The sequence below is a fragment of the Saccoglossus kowalevskii genome, chromosome 3 (genome assembly GCF_978046115.1).
Source record: "Saccoglossus kowalevskii chromosome 3, keSacKowa6.1, whole genome shotgun sequence".
NCBI classification, from domain to species: Eukaryota; Metazoa; Hemichordata; class Enteropneusta; family Harrimaniidae; genus Saccoglossus; species Saccoglossus kowalevskii.
In genome coordinates this window covers 9,547,933-9,566,779 of record NC_140643.1, presented here as the reverse complement: position 1 = coordinate 9,566,779, position 18,847 = coordinate 9,547,933, and the positions used below count along the sequence as shown (strand labels likewise).

At 35.5% G+C, this 18,847-nt stretch overlaps 2 protein-coding genes across 3 annotated transcripts in view; both read right to left on the bottom strand.

Annotated features, from left to right (window-relative positions):
* Positions 1–3,099: 3,099 nt before the first annotated feature.
* On the bottom strand, positions 3,100–9,323 carry LOC146747461 (voltage-dependent L-type calcium channel subunit alpha-1D-like). Of its 2 annotated transcripts, none has more exons than XM_085496738.1 (3): positions 8,809–9,323; positions 7,541–7,894; positions 3,100–6,184 (listed from the first exon to the last, which is right to left on the bottom strand). In XM_085496738.1, exons 1-3 carry the CDS (start codon positions 9,247–9,249, stop codon positions 5,894–5,896), a joined length of 1,086 nt encoding a protein of 361 aa, XP_085352864.1. In that variant the 5' UTR covers positions 9,250–9,323; the 3' UTR covers positions 3,100–5,893. The 2 variants fall into 2 exon arrangements, with proteins under 2 accessions (XP_085352864.1, XP_085352865.1); XM_085496739.1 differs by having other exon boundaries at positions 7,541–8,379; positions 8,809–8,871.
* Positions 9,324–12,164: 2,841 nt separating this feature from the next.
* The window catches only part of LOC100371433 (voltage-dependent L-type calcium channel subunit alpha-1D-like), an 86,564-nt gene continuing 79,881 nt past the window's right edge, over positions 12,165–18,847 (bottom strand). The window contains exons 37-39 of the mRNA XM_085496655.1: positions 15,268–15,396; positions 14,669–15,003; positions 12,165–12,447 (exon numbers count right to left, since the gene is read on the bottom strand). Coding sequence (XP_085352781.1) covers positions 12,165–12,447; positions 14,669–15,003; positions 15,268–15,396 — 747 coding nt within the window. The remainder of the gene's footprint in view (positions 12,448–14,668; positions 15,004–15,267; positions 15,397–18,847) is intronic.

Below are 18,847 nucleotides of genomic sequence, written 5' to 3'. Positions count from 1 at the left end.
AGATTGCAGATTTGATGTACAAAAATTCATTCATATGCACTATGACAATTCCCAGTGAGACGTGGACAAGTTAAAGAGATGAGATCAGACAATGGCTGCATCTTTGTAAGAAAGAGCTATGAGAAGAAATCGACACAGACATAATCCAGGGAAAACCACACAAGGACATCTAGTGCATCTTTAACCTACCTTGTGGATATCATTTTACAGGGATATGAGAAATACAGATTTGTATCCTAAACTCTGATAGAAGCAGGTAGAGTCGAGGGTACATGACACAGATATATCAAACGATATCACTGTGATAAAAATGTCACAATATGAAACTAAACTTGCACATTTCTGGAAGCTAATAATGCTCAAGCAATGAATAGTCAAACTTATTACGTTTGGTTTTAGTAGTAAACAACTTTCTTAAGTAGTAGACTTTGTTCTATATGCAGTATGTGAAGATCAATGTTATGGACGTTTATATTTGACAGAAACCATGAGTGAAACAGTGGAAGACTTCGAATTTCATGATTTTACGATTTTTCTGTCTGAAAATAAATTTATGTTTATATAAAGACAATTTGGGGGAGGGCTGGTGAACTGGCAGTTGTTGTTCAATGACCAGCAGAGAACACAATATTGGAAGGTTGTGTGTGGGGTTAAGTGTATTCATTCATTAAGTCACTGACCAAAAATCCGAGCTGATCAATCCTGCAGGTCAAAATAACTACATATTGCCACAGTAAGAGTCAATTTATTTTCTCTCCTGTGGCAGGGAAAAAAAAACATTTCTTTTGTTGATGGTGATTATTTTAATTCATTGGCATCACAACCATTTTTTTTTTTGTACAAATTACACATAAGATGTCATCATGCTTGCTGTCTAACTTTTCTTAAAAAGGATTTATTCAATAATGTCAGCAAGTGTGACAAAATCTCACAAAATAAATACAAATACAGTTTGCCAGAATTATTATAAATCTATCAACAGAACAAAAATTGTCTTTTAATTTTGTATTGGTATCATTCAAGAGATCATTAATAATATTTATTATGAGAATATTATTTTCATAGTTGTCAGTCTTATCTTCTAAGGCTAGTGGAATAAGCAGTGTGAATGTATATGAGTGTGCTTGTACAACAATTCCTCATTCCTCAATTCCAGATTGCAAAGTAACAAACTTGTATGAACGTTGGGCAATTTGGTTTCTATGACTCTGTGTGCCATGTAATGTAAATACAGGCAAATGTATGATGGAATAATGTCTGTCTTTTCTTTAACTCTCGCCTGTATCTAGAAGGACTGATTGGGCTTGGGGTGTCTGTGGCTTGGCATCTTAGATTCTGACCCTACTTTGTGTAACTTAAATAGTGGTAGATAATGGTGTGACAACATAAACTAGAGAGGCTGCTCTAGCTAGCCCCCCCTTTGATCATTGGTCACTCGCATTACATTACCTGCCTGCTGACATGGTTTGGGAAAGGCAGAAATGCTTCATTTTCTCTTACATAACATGGCCTGTGAAAATAGCACCTGAATGATGTATGCATCATAGTAAAGTACATGTTGCATTCAATCACCTGATTAGCTCATTCAGTAAAATGAAATCTACATATCTCAACAGTGTTGCTGTTAAAAGAAATGTACCATGTTTAAATAGGATAAAGTTGTACTCCACACTTTGATTATTGTACTTGTCTCTAAATTATGGAGAACAAAGAAACCAGTACTGCTTGTAACAAAGTAAATTCCGAACAAAAACTATTCACTATCAATGTTAGTTGTCAGTTTGAACAATAAAAACTAGCCAAATAGTAGACATAATTGACAGATCTTGGAGAGCATATAAACGAGTTATTGTGACACAAAACTTTGTAAAATTTAATCAATATCCTGAAAAATATACATAGAACACAGACCTGTAGTGAACTTGGGCAACACCCACACCCCTCCTCAATCGTGAGCTATGATATGGACAAGGCAAAAATAAAATTGCTTAGAATAACTTTCATTGTCACCCATTTTACGTGGTAGAAGTGCTTCATCACTAGAAGCCATGGTTTATAGGATAGGTGAAGACAAGTGGTTCAGAGCAGTTCAGTAACTTCCTATCATATTTCGAGATGCATCTTTCCTACCAACTTGATTAATGGGATGTAACCAACCTTGTTTATGCAGCGCCCTCAATGTATCGTAGTATAGGAATCTACAGCATGTGAAAACTGTTTTTTGGCCCTCTATGTTGAATTATGTGCATCTAGACCATTAGCAAATTGAATTTTGTTGGGGCCTTAGATGGTGTGTGGTGATGCACCTTCATTCTTGCCTATGTTTTGCCATTTTTCTTTTATTTTTTGCGATATAACAGAAAATGAAAACAATGGCCCCGTTAGAGTATGCAGTGCGTATATAGAAGCAAAAATATTGTTCACTTATGACATATTTTTGAAGTATTCCCCTTAATTGAGATTGCAAAACGTACAAACTTGATATTTTGAGACAGCACCCTCGATGTTAAATTTTCACCTTCTCAAAAGCAGTCACTCCATGTGATATATTTTGACAGCGCCCTCAATGTTGAATTTCAATTTACAATATATGGTGATATACTATCAGTTTGAAGATAGTGTGTTACCACACTTCTTGTATAATAACTATTCTTAAAACTCCATCATTACTTCTTGTATAATAACTATTCTTAAAACTCCATCATTACTTCTTCTTTTTTAACTATTCTTAAACAATAAGCAAGAATGCAAAGTACTAAAAAAAAGTACTAAGTTTTGGTTTAAAAAAAAAATGTTACCTTTGAGTTATGGGCATTATTTAACATTGGATATTATTCTAAGTTCGGTTAACTGATAGTTAACCAATTCTAAAAATTTAAGTTGCACATAATTCAAAATTTGGTTAACTTTGAGTTACTAAATGTAGATGTTTAACAAAAATATTTGTTGCTCGTAACTCAAAGTTCTGTCAATCGAACATTGAGTTTGGGCGTGATCATTTTTGTAACTTGATGTCAGTAACAATTCAACATCTCCAACTTGAGGGTTACTTTAGTACTAACTTACAGTCCTCTCAAAAAATACACAAGAAATCAAGCATTTGTTGGTTTTCTATCAAACATAGCTTTTATAGCCAAAATTCTTTTGTACAAAAAATGTTACAATAAAAAACAAGGAATTCACATTCAGTCAAATTCGATGACAAATTGCACTTCAAAAAAAGAAGAAAAAAAAAAAAGAGCAAGTCTGCAAAACAGACTGGCAAAGTTCATTCACAGAGATTATCAAACTTCATTCAAAAAATAACAAATTGCACTTTCATATCTATCTCTACACACTCAAAACATGCGTAAATATCAGTCATTTTGATTAGCAGCGCTCAATGGGTATATGGTGTCGGTGACCATGGAAACCAGATGATGAAGGATGTGTGTACTCTATATTGTGCCTTACTTTACTGATTGTACATAACTTGCACATTGCACCCATATTATGATCACTGAAAAAAAAAAAATTGCATGCTTAAATTTAATTTTAAAAATTTAAATTTGCACCAATAACTTGAAAAAAAATATGATAAGATGCCTGGAATTGAAAAAAATACCAAACCCGACAGGTTTTCATTCTCCATTTCAAAATCATACAGGCAGTATTCAAATCTGCTGAGTTTAGATGAGTCAAAAGACAATGCACCATTATTAAACGTGTTCTGACCATCAGTTCCCTCAAATTTAGTTGAACACCAAACAGGCAAAGGCTGGTAGTTTACATTTCACATCAACATTCACACAAGGTATTTTGATAAAACTGACACAAAATGTTCACATGCTGTCACTACAAGCAAAAGAAATATTGATAAAATTCACTTCGGCAAAAGTAACCTGTTATTGTGAACCAATGGTAAATAGTCCACTAATTGAAACATAATTGCACAACAAAAGTGAATAAAGATTGAAAGATGCTCATGTGAAAGTAACAATAGTTTGATAGTGTACTGTAGCTTAGGTCACAGAAATGTCAGAGAAAATTTAAAGGCTATTGTGTAATAAGTTTGAATTTTGTGAAACCTTCGGTTAAAAAATTAGTTAAATACATAGTGACAGTGACCCACCAATTGTGATGTTTTCACCTGGAAAATCAGCAGTGGAGACTGCGCAACAAAACATGCATTAGATTTTATAACCCAAGGCATGACAAAAAAACATTAGGACAAAAGTGGCTGCCAGTTAGGCAAACTTTGAATCCAAAAACTTGCTGTGCATTTGTAAGCAAATCAGTCAATGCATTACAGACACTGCAGGACCCTTGAAATATATCTTAGTTGTGCATCTACTCAAACCTGATAATTGATGTAATATCAGACAAGTTACAACAAATGAAAATATCAGATTATTTCATTTATCAAGATTACATGTCAACAATAAGGATAAGAATTGCATACATGTAGGTGGGTACATTAATCTGAATCAATGGCAGGGCTTTTTGGCAAAGTAATTTGCATACTTTGACATTCCCTCAGGCAAGGATTCAATAAATTAATCCTGTTGTTATCAACATCCACTTCACACTAGTAACCATGGCAACATATTTGTAATGTAAATTGCATTGCTGATGTCTGAACGTCAATGTTTTTGTTCATTTTTACCGACAAGCCCTACACCAATATTTCAGTTGTATCTGACAGAACGTCAAATGGTATCACCACTATAAGATCAAATCTGACACAAAAATAAATCAACAGCAAAATGTGACTATGAACAGAAGTTAAATATTTGGCACAAAAAACAATATGGACACGCCATAATTTAAAAAAATGCAGTGCAATTTGTTAATTTACTTTGTAATGATTCAAAAACAATGGAAGTGCATGACATTGTGACAATTTGAACATTCTATGTACAATTAAACAGCCAACTGCTTTTCAAATAAATACATTAAAAAAGTTTCAATGAATAAATAATAAATATTATTTAAGTAACAATTTATGGAAAAATAAACTTTACAGAACAGCACCACTGGCAGCCGTCTTGAGTCCTGTGCCTCATTCTCAAGGTTAAATTTTGGCAACACATAATAAAAAAAAAAAATTAATTTAGTATCACGCATTAATGAAAGTGGCTTTTTGTTTCAAGGAAAATACGAAAGTATGAAAAGTAACCACTTCCCTGCAAACAAACATCACCTAAACGGTCTGAAAATGTGACCAAATGTCTTACAGTGTATGCCAGCAGAGCAAGACAAAAATACTGTTTTTGGTGAAGAAATAATGTAAAAAGTAGAAAATCTCCCATTCAATGAGTGTCTACTTTTAGTGTACAATGAACAGGGGGAAATTATACAACCAACATATCCATTTCAAGCAGTGCTCCAATCAATCTCAAAAAAGGTACATGTGTATCTTCTTGTGGCAATGTCTAAGCATGGTGGCTATTTCCAAATGAAGATGAATGACAGCAGCTATATTCACTTTACTATGTTGTATCTGTCCTTTGATGGCAGAGCAATAATCCAATGCTAGCAGTGTCATAATTCCACTCTGGTAAGCTAGCATCCACTGGGCAATGAATTCTGTCATTATTTGCAGCATTTCGTTTACACTGTTTATCCCTCTGTCACAAGTCACATGATACAGAGAATCTTTGCAATTGGCCACAGTTGTGTTCACTGCCTTCCTGTTTGCTTTTTGTATTCCTGACTCTACTAATGTGGTAGCAATCCACTCTCTTGATATATAGCTGACTTTGGAGCAAATTATATATGGTAGGTGGCAAGATATTTTTCCAAAGGAGTGTCTATAAATTTTGCATTGTTTTTTTTTTGTTGTTTTTTTAAAATGCAGGATAAATTTGAGCACCATATCAACATATATATATATAAAAAAATTCAGGCAATGCTATAAAGTTGTGACATAAACCATCTCGTCCTCTAGGTCGTCAGAATCCAAGTAATCCTGACTTAACGTTCTTTCTCCAGCCGATCTTTGAGTGTAGTCCTGGAGTTCATAACCACCCAGATGATCAAAATAAGACACATTTGCGATACTACTGTCTGAGGATATGATTTCCAAGGCAGCTTCATCCATTTCTGCCTGTGACATATTGTATGCCTCTGCAATCTCACGCTCAGCAGCTCTTAAAAATTCTGGATCCCTGCTAACCCTGTGTAATCCTTCCTGAGCCAGAACCTGTAATTATATTAGATATGTCAGATTATATAGCTTTGTTATGGCCGTACACATTGTACACTAGACTGTATTATGAATCAAAATGCATCTACACAGCAGTATAATAATTGTAATGGTGGATCATGTAAACATGACTTACATAATATAACATAATATGACATTAGTACACATGTACTACCAATAGAGCATATACTATATCGCAATTTGACCTGAAGAGGGCAAAGGATTATAGTTATCTAATTTTGAACTAACAAGTCATTGTTAATGACACAGTCCCCGTCCAAAATTTTGTGAACTGACATATCAATTTGATGCTGATGAAGTCATTGAGATTAGATTGAAACCATTAATAGGAGATGGATTTGTAAAAAATTATGATTTAGTGCTTTTACACAAAAATTGGACATTGGGAAGTCATATTGAATCGAATCACAACAATAATGTTGGTACAAATGTATCCCTTGGTATACTATCTTTGTACAAAATTTAAAGAGAAACATTCATTGCATTCAAGAGAAAGTAGGATGGATACCATGAAAAACAAAATGGCTGTCAGTCGGCCATATTTGTTGGAATCACGGAAAAAATATGATGTGCTCCTATAACCCAATATGTATGATCACCATACCAACTTTGATCCAAATCGACCCAGTCATCTCCGAGAAACTGCTACGGACACGTTTAGGTATCAGAAATAGCAAATTTTATATCCAAAATGGCCGCCAGTCGGCCATTTTTCCTCCAATCATAAACTAACTTGATGTGCATATGTAAGACATTATGTATTGTCTTCATGTAAAGTTTGAATGAAATCCGTCAATGGGTGTCCGAAATATAGCTCCGGACATACGTACGTACGGACAGACAGACAGACTGAACGAACCCAAATTAATAGTTCCAGTTTTCGAACTTCGTCCGAACAGGGACGGCAGTATAGTTACTTTCTATAATTCTCATTATGACCCACTGAGGGCAGTAGATATTGTTACGTGCTAAAATTTTCTAATGCTGACCTAATGAGGGCAGTATAAATGTGTTTCAGGTTAAGTGCATATAAACCAAAAATCACATACCGGTATACTGGATAATTATAATAATACTTATTTTGACCACAAATGCAGCTGTGTGAAAGCACAAGCACATTAATTTATTTATTTATTTATAAACCAGGGAATGCTACCAACCATGAAGTTTGAGTGACTTTTTTTAGTTATGAGAAAAACTATTTTTGTTTATTTATACCAACAGTATGTGCTCAGGGTGAGAACTTACAGTGCTGGGTTTGCTTTATATTTGGTTGAGTGTACTATTATTTTATGATGAGGTAATTTGATAATTTACGAGTAAGTAACTTACATGGGACACTATCAAACTTGTAGCACTTCCAACTGGATCCCCAGGATTGGTTGGAGACCTGGCATATGGTGAATGAGGTGGCACACAAAGTGATCCAGCTTCTAGCGCTTTGTAGAATGCCTGCGATGCATCCCTCATAGTACCATCATCACCACTGTCTGAATGTTGCATCTGGTAGCTATGGCGATCTCCTGGAATGCCTCCGTTGGCTCCTGGATTCCCGACAGAGACTGGTGACAGCGTGTGGTATGATGCTCTAACACGTTTCGGAGAAGAAGGCGGTGTACGCCAAACTTTGGGTGGGTTGCCATGGCGTGCTCTTCCTTCTGAAGTCATGCCAGCCACAGCCATTGCCTAAGTTAGTTCAATACAGGAGCTGCATGGTTAGTAAATTACCTAAACATAGCATTACTTTCATTCAGTTAATAGATACACAAACAATCTAATAAACATGCAAACTTTGTCAACTCTTGGGGAAATTAAACATGATTCATTTTTTTAAGGTAAAATGGATGCAATAGGTTTATGATCTTATTTAGAGTAAGTCATTTACAAGGCAGTCAGTGAATTAGTATGAAAATTCAAAGTCAACTCCGTTTTAATTTTTTTTGAAAGAGCATTAAAAAATATTACATTCGAAAACTTTGTTATAGGTTGTATTTACATATGGTAAAAAAGTGAAATTTTAGATATGTGATTTTTTTTTTTAAATCGGTGAATCATGCTGGTTTTGGTAAAAAAATGGTAAATCTATATTGGTGTGTTAACCTCATGAATGAGGTGAGAAATGGTGGTATCCATAGACCTTTTCTTTTGCAACTTGATCAAAATAAATAGGCCTAAAACAAAAAGAAAAAGAAAAAAATATGTATCTATATTCAACAAGTTTCAGTTTCAACATCCAGTATTCATGATCTTTGACATTTTAATATTTTGTTTCTACCAATTATTAAATTATGCTTTAATTTAATAAAGCACTGTTAAAATTCACAAATAACTGGATGGTAAAACTGAGAGTATTAAACATAAAGGGAAGGGGTTACCCAGGTTTTGATATGGACTAGCTAGTCTGGGTATGTGGTATGGAAAAGAGTCAAAACATAACAATACACCTGCCATATTTGTAATATCAAGGCCTGCAACTGCTGACAACCCTGATTTTACGATTTGTAGCTATATCGGAAGAAAGTTTGACTATTTTCCACATTACTGTAGGGTAGTATAATCTATGTTGCCTTGCCTAGACATCAGTAAGGTACCAAACTGACCTGTGCCTGCGCCAATTTTAGTGGAAGAGCTGTCTTCTGGTATGGCTTTTCCTCTCTCGTTCGCACACATGGCAACAGTGACGATGAGGATCGGCTCCTTGTAGAAGGAGGTGTCAACCTGCCACTAGAATATGCAGGATGAAACCTGCGTGGGTCATCAGATATACTCCCATGCATTGGCGGAAAGTACTCATCCTGGGGGCTTTCAACATGATGGTGCCTGTGGCGGGGTTGATGTTGAGGGCGGGGTTGATGTTGAGGGCGGGGTTGATGTTGAGGGCGGGGATGATGTTGATGGTGTACAGGGTGTTGTCGATGATAGGGCTGATGATGGGGCTGATATTGACGATGATAAGGGGACAAAGAGGAATGAGACCCAATTGGCATTGGCATGGTACTAGGGAGAGGTGAATGTCTAGGCGATATTCTAGGCGTGTGCATAGGCGTATGTCTTGGAGTAAGGGTTCTGGAATGTGAGGGTGACGGAAGGGGGGATGCTAAAGGAGTAATTTCTGGATCAGGAGGGGAGGGAATAATGTCGGTCCTCACCTCTGGAGGCTCATGTATCAAGTGTTCCCTGTAAGAGGAAAAAACATAAATTATTGTAACATTAACACAAAATATGTTTATTACTTTGATAGTCATATTGAGTAATGATAAGTGGATGCCTGTACATAATGGTTCTTTAGTTTAAGTTGTTGTTCACGAAACCCAGATTAAATAATAATTTAAAAGCCATTTAATATACACATTTAAAAAACAAAAAAAAATTGTTTTAGATAAAAAAAACAAAAAACCAATCTGTCAAAGTCAATAATAACAACAGTTGTGAAACCTCAAAATTGGAAATATTCTTCAGACATACATGTACTCATTTCATAAATAATCTTTTTCCATCCATTAGAAATATATATTTCACATGTATGATGAGAAAGCTTAGTAGAAAGCATATACAGTAGTGTGTTACTGTTTTACACGTATTTAAGACAATACAAACTTTATATTTTTGTTACGGTATAAACTGTATCACAAAGTGTTAAAGTGTCCTTGCATTGATGTAACCCTAGACATTTTAGTCACCAATATCACATCCACTTATCATTCTCAAAGTGACGAACAATTAAAATTAATAAAACCCTGCCTTTGAGAATCTAGATAAATAAGCAATAAAAATGGATATAAACTAACTTGCTGTCTGATGCGCTCTTTTTGCAGAATAAAAGTTGAAATAACAAATCTGAACTGACCAGAGATTATACTGGCTTCTAAAATTCTAACTGATTGTGCTAATTTTACAGCTCTTCAAAATTTTGGATTCTTAAATTTTTTGTTGTTGAAATTATGGTTCAATATGAAACCAGAAAAAATAAAGTTGGGGACGGTGGAAGACATTATCTACACTGCACGCATACCTTACTTTTTAAATTTTTACCAACATTGCTTATCTTTCAATCATGTATATCGGTATAATTCAACTTAGTTTTATCAGGAGTGAATATTTAGCATGTTTAAGCATGTGCTCAGATCACTATGCTTTCTTGGACATGAGTTGACACAAGCAATGCTACGAACCAAACAGAATACAGTATCAGCAGTTTCAGTACCGAAAATAACATATTACTATTACTAACATAATAAGATGAAATAATATTTATGTAACCACAAAGAGAATGTTCATGCCAGCGATGACATCAAACATAATCCCCTCAAATACCTTTCCCTTCATCTATGATTCAAAAAAAGATAAATATGATGCAATACCACTGTACTGCTTCTGCAATCTGGAAAAGTGACCATATTACTTATTCAATGGAAGGGAAGTTGAGGGGAATGTTTACTATGTAATGTGTGTTTAGTTTATTAAATAGCATTAAACATGCATGTTTTCAGGCAATAAATACAATGTATATGTTAATTTAGGAATGTGTTATTAATGCAAACCTATAGTGTTCTCGATATGGCTCCCGATATGGTTGTTGATAGAGTGTATTATTAATGCAAACCTATAGTGTTCTTGATATGACTCCCGATATGGTTGTTGATAGAGTGTGTTATTAATGCAAACCTATAGTGTTCTTGATATGACTCCCGATATGGTTGTTGATAGAGAGTGTTATTAATGCAAACCTATAGTGTTCTTGATGTGACTCCCGATATGGTTGTTGATAGAGTGTGTTATTAATGCAAACCTATAGTGTTCTTGATATGACTCCCGATATGGTTGTTGATAGAGTGTATTATTAATGCAAACCTATAGTGTTCTTGATATGACTCCCGATATGGTTGTTGATAGAGTGTGTTATTAATGCAAACCTATAGTGTTCTTGATATGACTCCCGATATGGTTGTTGATAGAGAGTGTTATTAATGCAAACCTATAGTGTTCTTGATGTGACTCCCGATATGGTTGTTGATAGAGTGTGTTATTAATGCAAACCTATAGTGTTCTTGATATGACTCCCGATATGGTTGTTGATAGAGTGTATTATTAATGCAAACCTATAGTGTTCTTGATATGACTCCCGATATGGTTGTTGATAGAGTGTGTTATTAATGCAAACCTATAGTGTTCTTGATATGACTTCCGATATGGTTGTTGATAGAGTGTATTATTAATGCAAACCTATAGTGTTCTTGATATGACTTCCGATATGGTTGTTGATAGAGTGTATTATTAATGCAAACCTATAGTGTTCTCGATATGACTCCCGATATGGTTGTTGATAGAGTGTGTTATTAATGCAAACCTATAGTGTTCTTGATGTGACTCCCGATATGGTTGTTGATAGAGTGTGTTATTAATGCAAACCTATAGTGTTCTTGATATGACTCCCGATATGGTTGTTGATAGAGTGTGTTATTAATGCAAACCTATAGTGTTCTTGATATGACTCCCGATATGGTTGTTGATAGAGTGTATTATTAATGCAAACCTATAGTGTTCTTGATATGACTCCCGATATGGTTGTTGATAGAGAGTGTTATTAATGCAAACCTATAGTGTTCTTGATGTGACTCCCGATATGGTTGTTGATAGAGAGTGTTATTAATGCAAACCTATAGTGTTCTTGATGTGACTCCCGATATGGTTGTTGATAGAGTGTGTTATTAATGCAAACCTATAGTGTTCTTGATACGACTCCCGATATGGTTGTTGATAGAGTGTGTTATTAATGCAAACCTATAGTGTTCTTGATATGACTCCCGATATGGTTGTTGATAGAGTGTGTTATTAATGCAAACCTATAGTGTTCTTGATATGACTCCCGATATGGTTGTTGATAGAGAGTGTTATTAATGCAAACCTATAGTGTTCTCGATATGGCTCCCGATATGGTTGTTGATAGAGTGTGTTATTAATGCAAACCTATAGTGTTCTCGATATGGCTCCCGATATGGTTGTTGATAGAGAGTGTTATTAATGCAAACCTATAGTGTTCTCGATATGGCTCCCGATATGGTTGTTGATAAACTTCTTTGATATGTTCTCTTGAGTTAATTTCATTCTCTAACTCTACGCTAGTTGGTGTTAGCGGTCTTGCAATGTCATCATCAAAACTGTTACGCCGACTGTATGGGATTTCTAATGACATGGGTTCTTCTTGTTGCATGAGAGGTTCATGCACTTCACTTTGTTGCCTAGGTTACATGGATAGAAAGATGATGGATGAGCACATGCAGGTCTGGTTAGTGAATGAAGATGAATATCATACAAAAAATCAGTTAGATTTATTAAGTTGAACTGCATGCATGATTTGTTAAGTTATACTTTGTCTGAATATTGTACCAAAATCTCACCTTATGAATACTATAACTAATATTTGCATATCAAGAATACTAATAGGGAAATATTTGCATATCACAAATAGTTTCCAAATATTTTCAAATTATACATACTAATACAAACATTCGCAAATGATCAGTAATACAAAAATATTTGCATATTATGAATAGTAATCCCTCAGCCAGATACAAATACAGACTGCTTCATACAATATAACCTAGGACAAAATAGTGTGTTTCATTGCATATACACTGTCAATCACAAATTATTAAATACTCTTTTTGTTATTGTTTTGTTTTTGTTATTCAAGCCACGACTTGTATTGGTCATTACTGGGAAATGCACCAACCACAGTAGATGTAGAGGTAACAAAGAGTGCAGTGGTGCATGTATATGCCAAGCACTCTGACAGTCAGTACCAGTATACACAATAAACAAGTCACACTATTCTGTCTTTAGTTGTTCACCACCACCATCAACTGGCCATATAGAGCAGTCACAACACAAGATAAAACAAATAGTTACTGGAGAGGCCATGTACAGTAAGCAATGTTAACAACGTGTAAATACATCATGCACATAGAAAAGCTCATCACTTCCTTCTGTGCAGAAAACAATTAACAAACACACACACACAATGAGATGAGCAACAATGTTATGTGTCCAGTGCCATTTTAGCTTTCAACTGTCAATGTTAATTTTGTACCAGCTGTACCAGAAATTACATCATTGGAGCAGAAATGCATTTTGGGATGTTTGCAATGAAACTTGTGACACGGTCATTGAATTTGTGTGCTTACAACTACAATGCATCATGAAATAATAATGCAAATATTATTCACATCAACAATTCATGATATAGTTAAAATGCATGTGTGATTGTTTTGTAGAAAAAGATGAAAAAGAAAACTCTCAATGACCTAAATATCATCACACTATTATGATAGTGTATTTTCTTGGTTACAACCCAAAATTTCCCTCCCACAAAAAATAAAAATCACACACACACAAAATACAAAATGCTACTTTTGGTTTATTTGTTTTGGCGGGAAAATATTTGCTCATTGTTGGGATAGTGCATGGTAGTGAAGGCAAATACGAATACATGTATTAGGAAGCAGAGCTTTGAAGATTGACATACCGTTGAAGGACGTCAAAGAGACTGCTCCAACTATAGTAAGCAGGAAGTAATTTTGGGAGGAATGGTAAAAATGAAATAAAATGCAGAAGCAAAGGAATAAAGATGTTCTAAGAATACAGTTATTAGTATGAGAAGAGGAGTTAACAACCTATGGGGCAAACTCAGGTAAAAATTTTCCCGCCAAAAAAGAACTGTCATTAATTATCAAATGTCTGACATTCTAATGCCATTTTGGCAGAGCAATTCACATGCTGAACTTTTAACATTTTGATTGTGGATTTATTATACAAAAAAAAAAAAACTAAATCATTTGTGTAAATAGCAGGCAGGATTATAGCATTAATTATCAAAGTTGTTGGATTCATGTTGCCAATACGAGGAAATTAGAAAATAGATCTTACCTGGGGGAAAGTTACACACCTACAGCATAGCATGGAAATGGAAGACAACAAAACAAGAAAACAACCACCAGGTTCACCATGACCACAGTAAAACACAATGTTATTACATATAAATTGCTACCACCAAAAACAGGAAAAGTCAGCCCTAACTCAGCTTATAATGCAATGACCCATCATTTATTACAAAACAATGGGTTATTCCAAAACAGCTTACAGGGGTGTGAAGGTCAAGTATAAGGTATGTGTATACATTTATACTTCTACATTGCATAATGATTGTTGGTATATGTGTACATGGTGCATTCCATTGTAAGACAAATTTAACTTTCCCTGTTTTTGGTGGTAATTATTATAGGACATGACTGAGGAACACTGTAACTTGAAAGATAGTGAGTAAAACCGACAAACATGCAGAAAAATAAAATGGAATCACTGCTTTAGATATAAGGAGACAATATATAAGACTAGACCTCTCCACAGTTGTCAATACTTGCGATAACTGATGTTAGATGACTAACAAATTGATGTACATACCTGACTTTACTGGGTCTTCTGCTGTTGTTTGGTGTTGTATCAGGCACTGGGGATGGTAATGGTTTGAGGGAATTGATTGGCGAGACATTAAGTGAATTCGGTGGTGAAGCATGTAGAGAATTAGAAGTTATATTTGGTGAAGGTGGTGGACGATGGTTGCTTCTGCTTGGATTCTGCGGTGATCTCTTCAGAGAGTTTGAAGGTGAGAGTTTTGGTTGAGAGTTGGTTGGGGAAAGCGCATTTGATTTATTATGTGGGAGTTGAGGTGTTGGTACTGACTGGCGTCTTGAGTTGTGATAGGCACTGATAACTGTACCAAACAGACTATGACTCCTCTGTCAGGGAATAAAAAAAGGAAATAAATTAGTTAATATTGTGATTGGCTAGCATAATTGGTGCTTCACTATGACATAAACACTGACATCACAAACTGATGGACATCAGCTCTAAACAAAGTCAATTCAAAGTATACATTTTGTATGATGTCAGACTGATTACAAAACTAGGTAAAGTACAGTCAATAAGCTGACTCAACTTGATTTTAATACTAGATTCTGACAAAATCATTCCTGTAAAAGAGCACACATCTTAACACTGACCCTATGTGAGGGTTCCTCAGGTTCTTGTTTTTCAGTGACTTCCTCTCCAGCTTGTTCTTCCTCATCTAAATTCCCAGAAATAGCACGCCGTATCTCTGGTCCGATGTCATGTAAGGTGCGTAACCCAGCCTACAGAAAATGCATAAATATAGGAACAATAAATCTCCTCTGTGACCCGAATCCCAAGAACCAGATCCACCACAGACACTAGTACCCAAGTCATAAACCTAGTGAAGATTAGTATCCTAGTCACAAACCTAGTAAACACTAACATCTAAGTCACAAACCTAGTGAGCATTAGTACCCAAGTTCATGTATGTATTGGGGTCTAAAAACTAACTCTGCGACGCGATTGTGCGACTCGCCGAATGTTGATTATTGCACTCTGCGACAGGATCGCAGTGTCACTCTGCGAAGAGCACGATTCCTATTTGTTGGTGGGTCGAACAGCGCAAATTCCAATGGTCGATGTTCACTGCATGACTTATAAAAAATTAAGTTTTAAATGGTAAAAATGGTACGGTAAAAAAAAAAGTGTCTAAACACTATGTACCGGCGACATGCTGTTCGGTGATGGGCAAGCACATAGAAGACAAATTGTGGGACCAAACAAATGACACATGGTTTACGGTTTTTAGACACATCACACCGCTGGCTAGAAAAATTAAATAGTGTAACGTGCACGTTGGTTTTGACTGCCTATTTACGGTGTAACGTTATCGCACTCTTGGAGTTGTAAGGCTTCGTCCCGACGACTATGCTCATTAGCATAGGCGGCAGCTTCAAAGCGAGTGGAACGCGAAGTACTTTTCACGCGTTCTGCAACGAATGCTGAACGTCAGCTTTGACTTTGTTGAGAGCATCAGGGAAAATAATTTGAATGCAGTGAAAAAAAATCATTCACGATGTGCAATGTTTTGCCATCACATCAGTTGTTTGCAATTGTCTGCCTTCATTTAGATCATAAACGGACTCCAAACTTGTGGTCTACGATCGATTAGCTGGTATTTTAACCAGAAATGAAATACTTTGTAACAGTTGTGAAAAGTAAACAAAAATGCCCTTGGTTTGTGGTATGAATGGAATTATTTTTGTATCATAATTTTCGAAGTCAGTATTACTGAAAATTATGGTTTATTTTTTTTTTTAAATGAACGCCAAATTTTGGTGGTCCGAATTGATCTTAATGTAGCGGGAGGGGAATTTTTTTTTATCTTGATTTTTCAATAATTGAAAATTTGTACCTTGATTCATCATCCCGGCTTTTCGAAATTTCGGAAAGACCAGCGCTCAAGCGCTAACACCACTACAGTTCCGTTAATATTTGCATAATGTTTCTAACATGTACATGTATATGTATACATTGTACTACCGGTAATACTCTGTTGTTGACGATTCTGATAGAACGGGTGACAAGCTTCCTGTCGCAAACAATGCATATTTATCTAACGTCCATTGTCAGCATTATTATCAGTCAAGACTTCGTCTGAGAAATCGTTTTATTTTCTAAGTCTATATTCTATTTTAATAACACCATCTTACTAACGCAATGCCGATGTTAAAAAAAGCAAAGACGCCAATGACAAGACGAGGCAAAGAAAAATCTACAACTAAGGGTCATATTTACTAATTTAGACTTGCCTACAGCCTGTCGTGATTCCGATATAAAATTACAGGACTTTCGCGTTCACCCCTCGTTTACGCAATTTATATTTATTTTTCAAGAATTTTTCATCTAGGTCATATTATGACCAACCTCGCGAGTGGTTCGAAAGGGACGACTAGGCTGAAATATTCGCATCAACGCGAAAGACTTTCAGCTACTTAACCGATGACGACACCGATACGCGAGACCGTTGAGGGTCGGTGATCAGACAAGGAAGTGAGTACAGGAAATCTGTTGCTCGTCGACATCGGCCAAATAAACAAAGCCATCGTTCCGTTTATGCAGAGAGCGTGACACTTCTGTTTTAGTTTTCTATCTTTAGCAGTAGTTTCAATCCATTCACAATCACATAGCTTTACATTTTTGTTCTCTTAATATTCTTAATAAAACGATATTGATTGCCTAGAAACAGTTTGACCCACTACACGCTTTATTTGGGAATTTAAAGTGATGAATATAGTCATAACAAATTATACTTGCTAATGAAAAAAAAAATAACGTAACATCGTGTGAAACGTACTTCGCACTCTACTCGCTTTAAAGCTGCCGCCTATGCTAATGAGCATTGTTGCGGACGATGCCTTACAACTTCAAGATGGCGTTAATGTTACCAGCTCCTTGATGTTACACCGTAATAAGGCAGCCAACACCAACGTGCATGTGTTTTGTAACCCCTTTCATCCCCTCCGGGGGATGTTATATATGTTAATAAATCAATGTTAAATACTTGCTGATTACTGAACCGTGCGGCATGTCGGCGGTAAATACTTGTTTACCGTAGTTCGCGAGCAGTCGGCGAAATAACCATTTAAAACTAAACATTTCCATAAGGCATGCTGTGTACCCTTACATCGATCGACCATTGAGATTCACGCTTTTCGACCCACCAACCAATGGGAATCGTGCCCTTCGCAGAGTGACATTGCAATCCTGTCGCAGAGTGCAATAATCGACATTCGGCGAGTCACACAATCGCGTCGCAGAGTTAGTTTTTAGACCCCCATACATACCTCCCAAGTTACAAACCTATTGAATATCTTAATTACAAACAAAGTAAACAATATTATCTATTGAAAGTCACAAACCTAGTGAACACTAGCATCTAAGTCACAAACCTAGTGAACACTAACATCTAAGTCACAAACCTAGTGAGCATTAATACCCAAGTTACAAACCTAGTGAATATCTTAATTACAAACGGAGAAAACACTATTATCTATTGAAAGTCACAAACCTAGTGAACACTAACATCTAAGTCACAAACCTAGTGAGCATTAATACCCAAGTTACAAACCTATTGAATATCTTATATACAAACAAAGTAAACAATATTATCTATTGAAAGTCACAAAGCTAGTGAACACTAGCATCTAAGTCACAAACCTAGTGAACACTAACATCTAAGTCACAAACCTAGTGAGCATTAATACCCAAGTTACAAACCTAGTGAATATCTTAATTACAAACGGAGTAAACACTATTATCTATTGAAAGTCACAAACCTAGTGAACACTGGCATCTAAGTCACAAACCTAGTGAACACTAGCATCTAAGTCACAAATCTAGTGAGCATTAGTACCCAAGTTACAAACCTATTGAATATCTTAATTATAAACAAAGTAAACAATATTATCTATTGAAAGTCACAAACCTAGTGAACACTAGCATCTAAGTCACAAATTTAGTGAACACTAGCATCTAAGTCACAAACACAGTCAACTCTAGTATCTCGTAACAAACCTAGTGAACAATACCACAGATATATTCATGCTTCATTACAATATTTGTAATATTACACCAAGCACATTCAGCTAATCAGGATTGTGATATTAATAGAAAACACCTTTCACTTAGAGTCTAAGCATTTTGAATGGAACATATATGTTCATATACATTTTAATAGCAATTAGAATC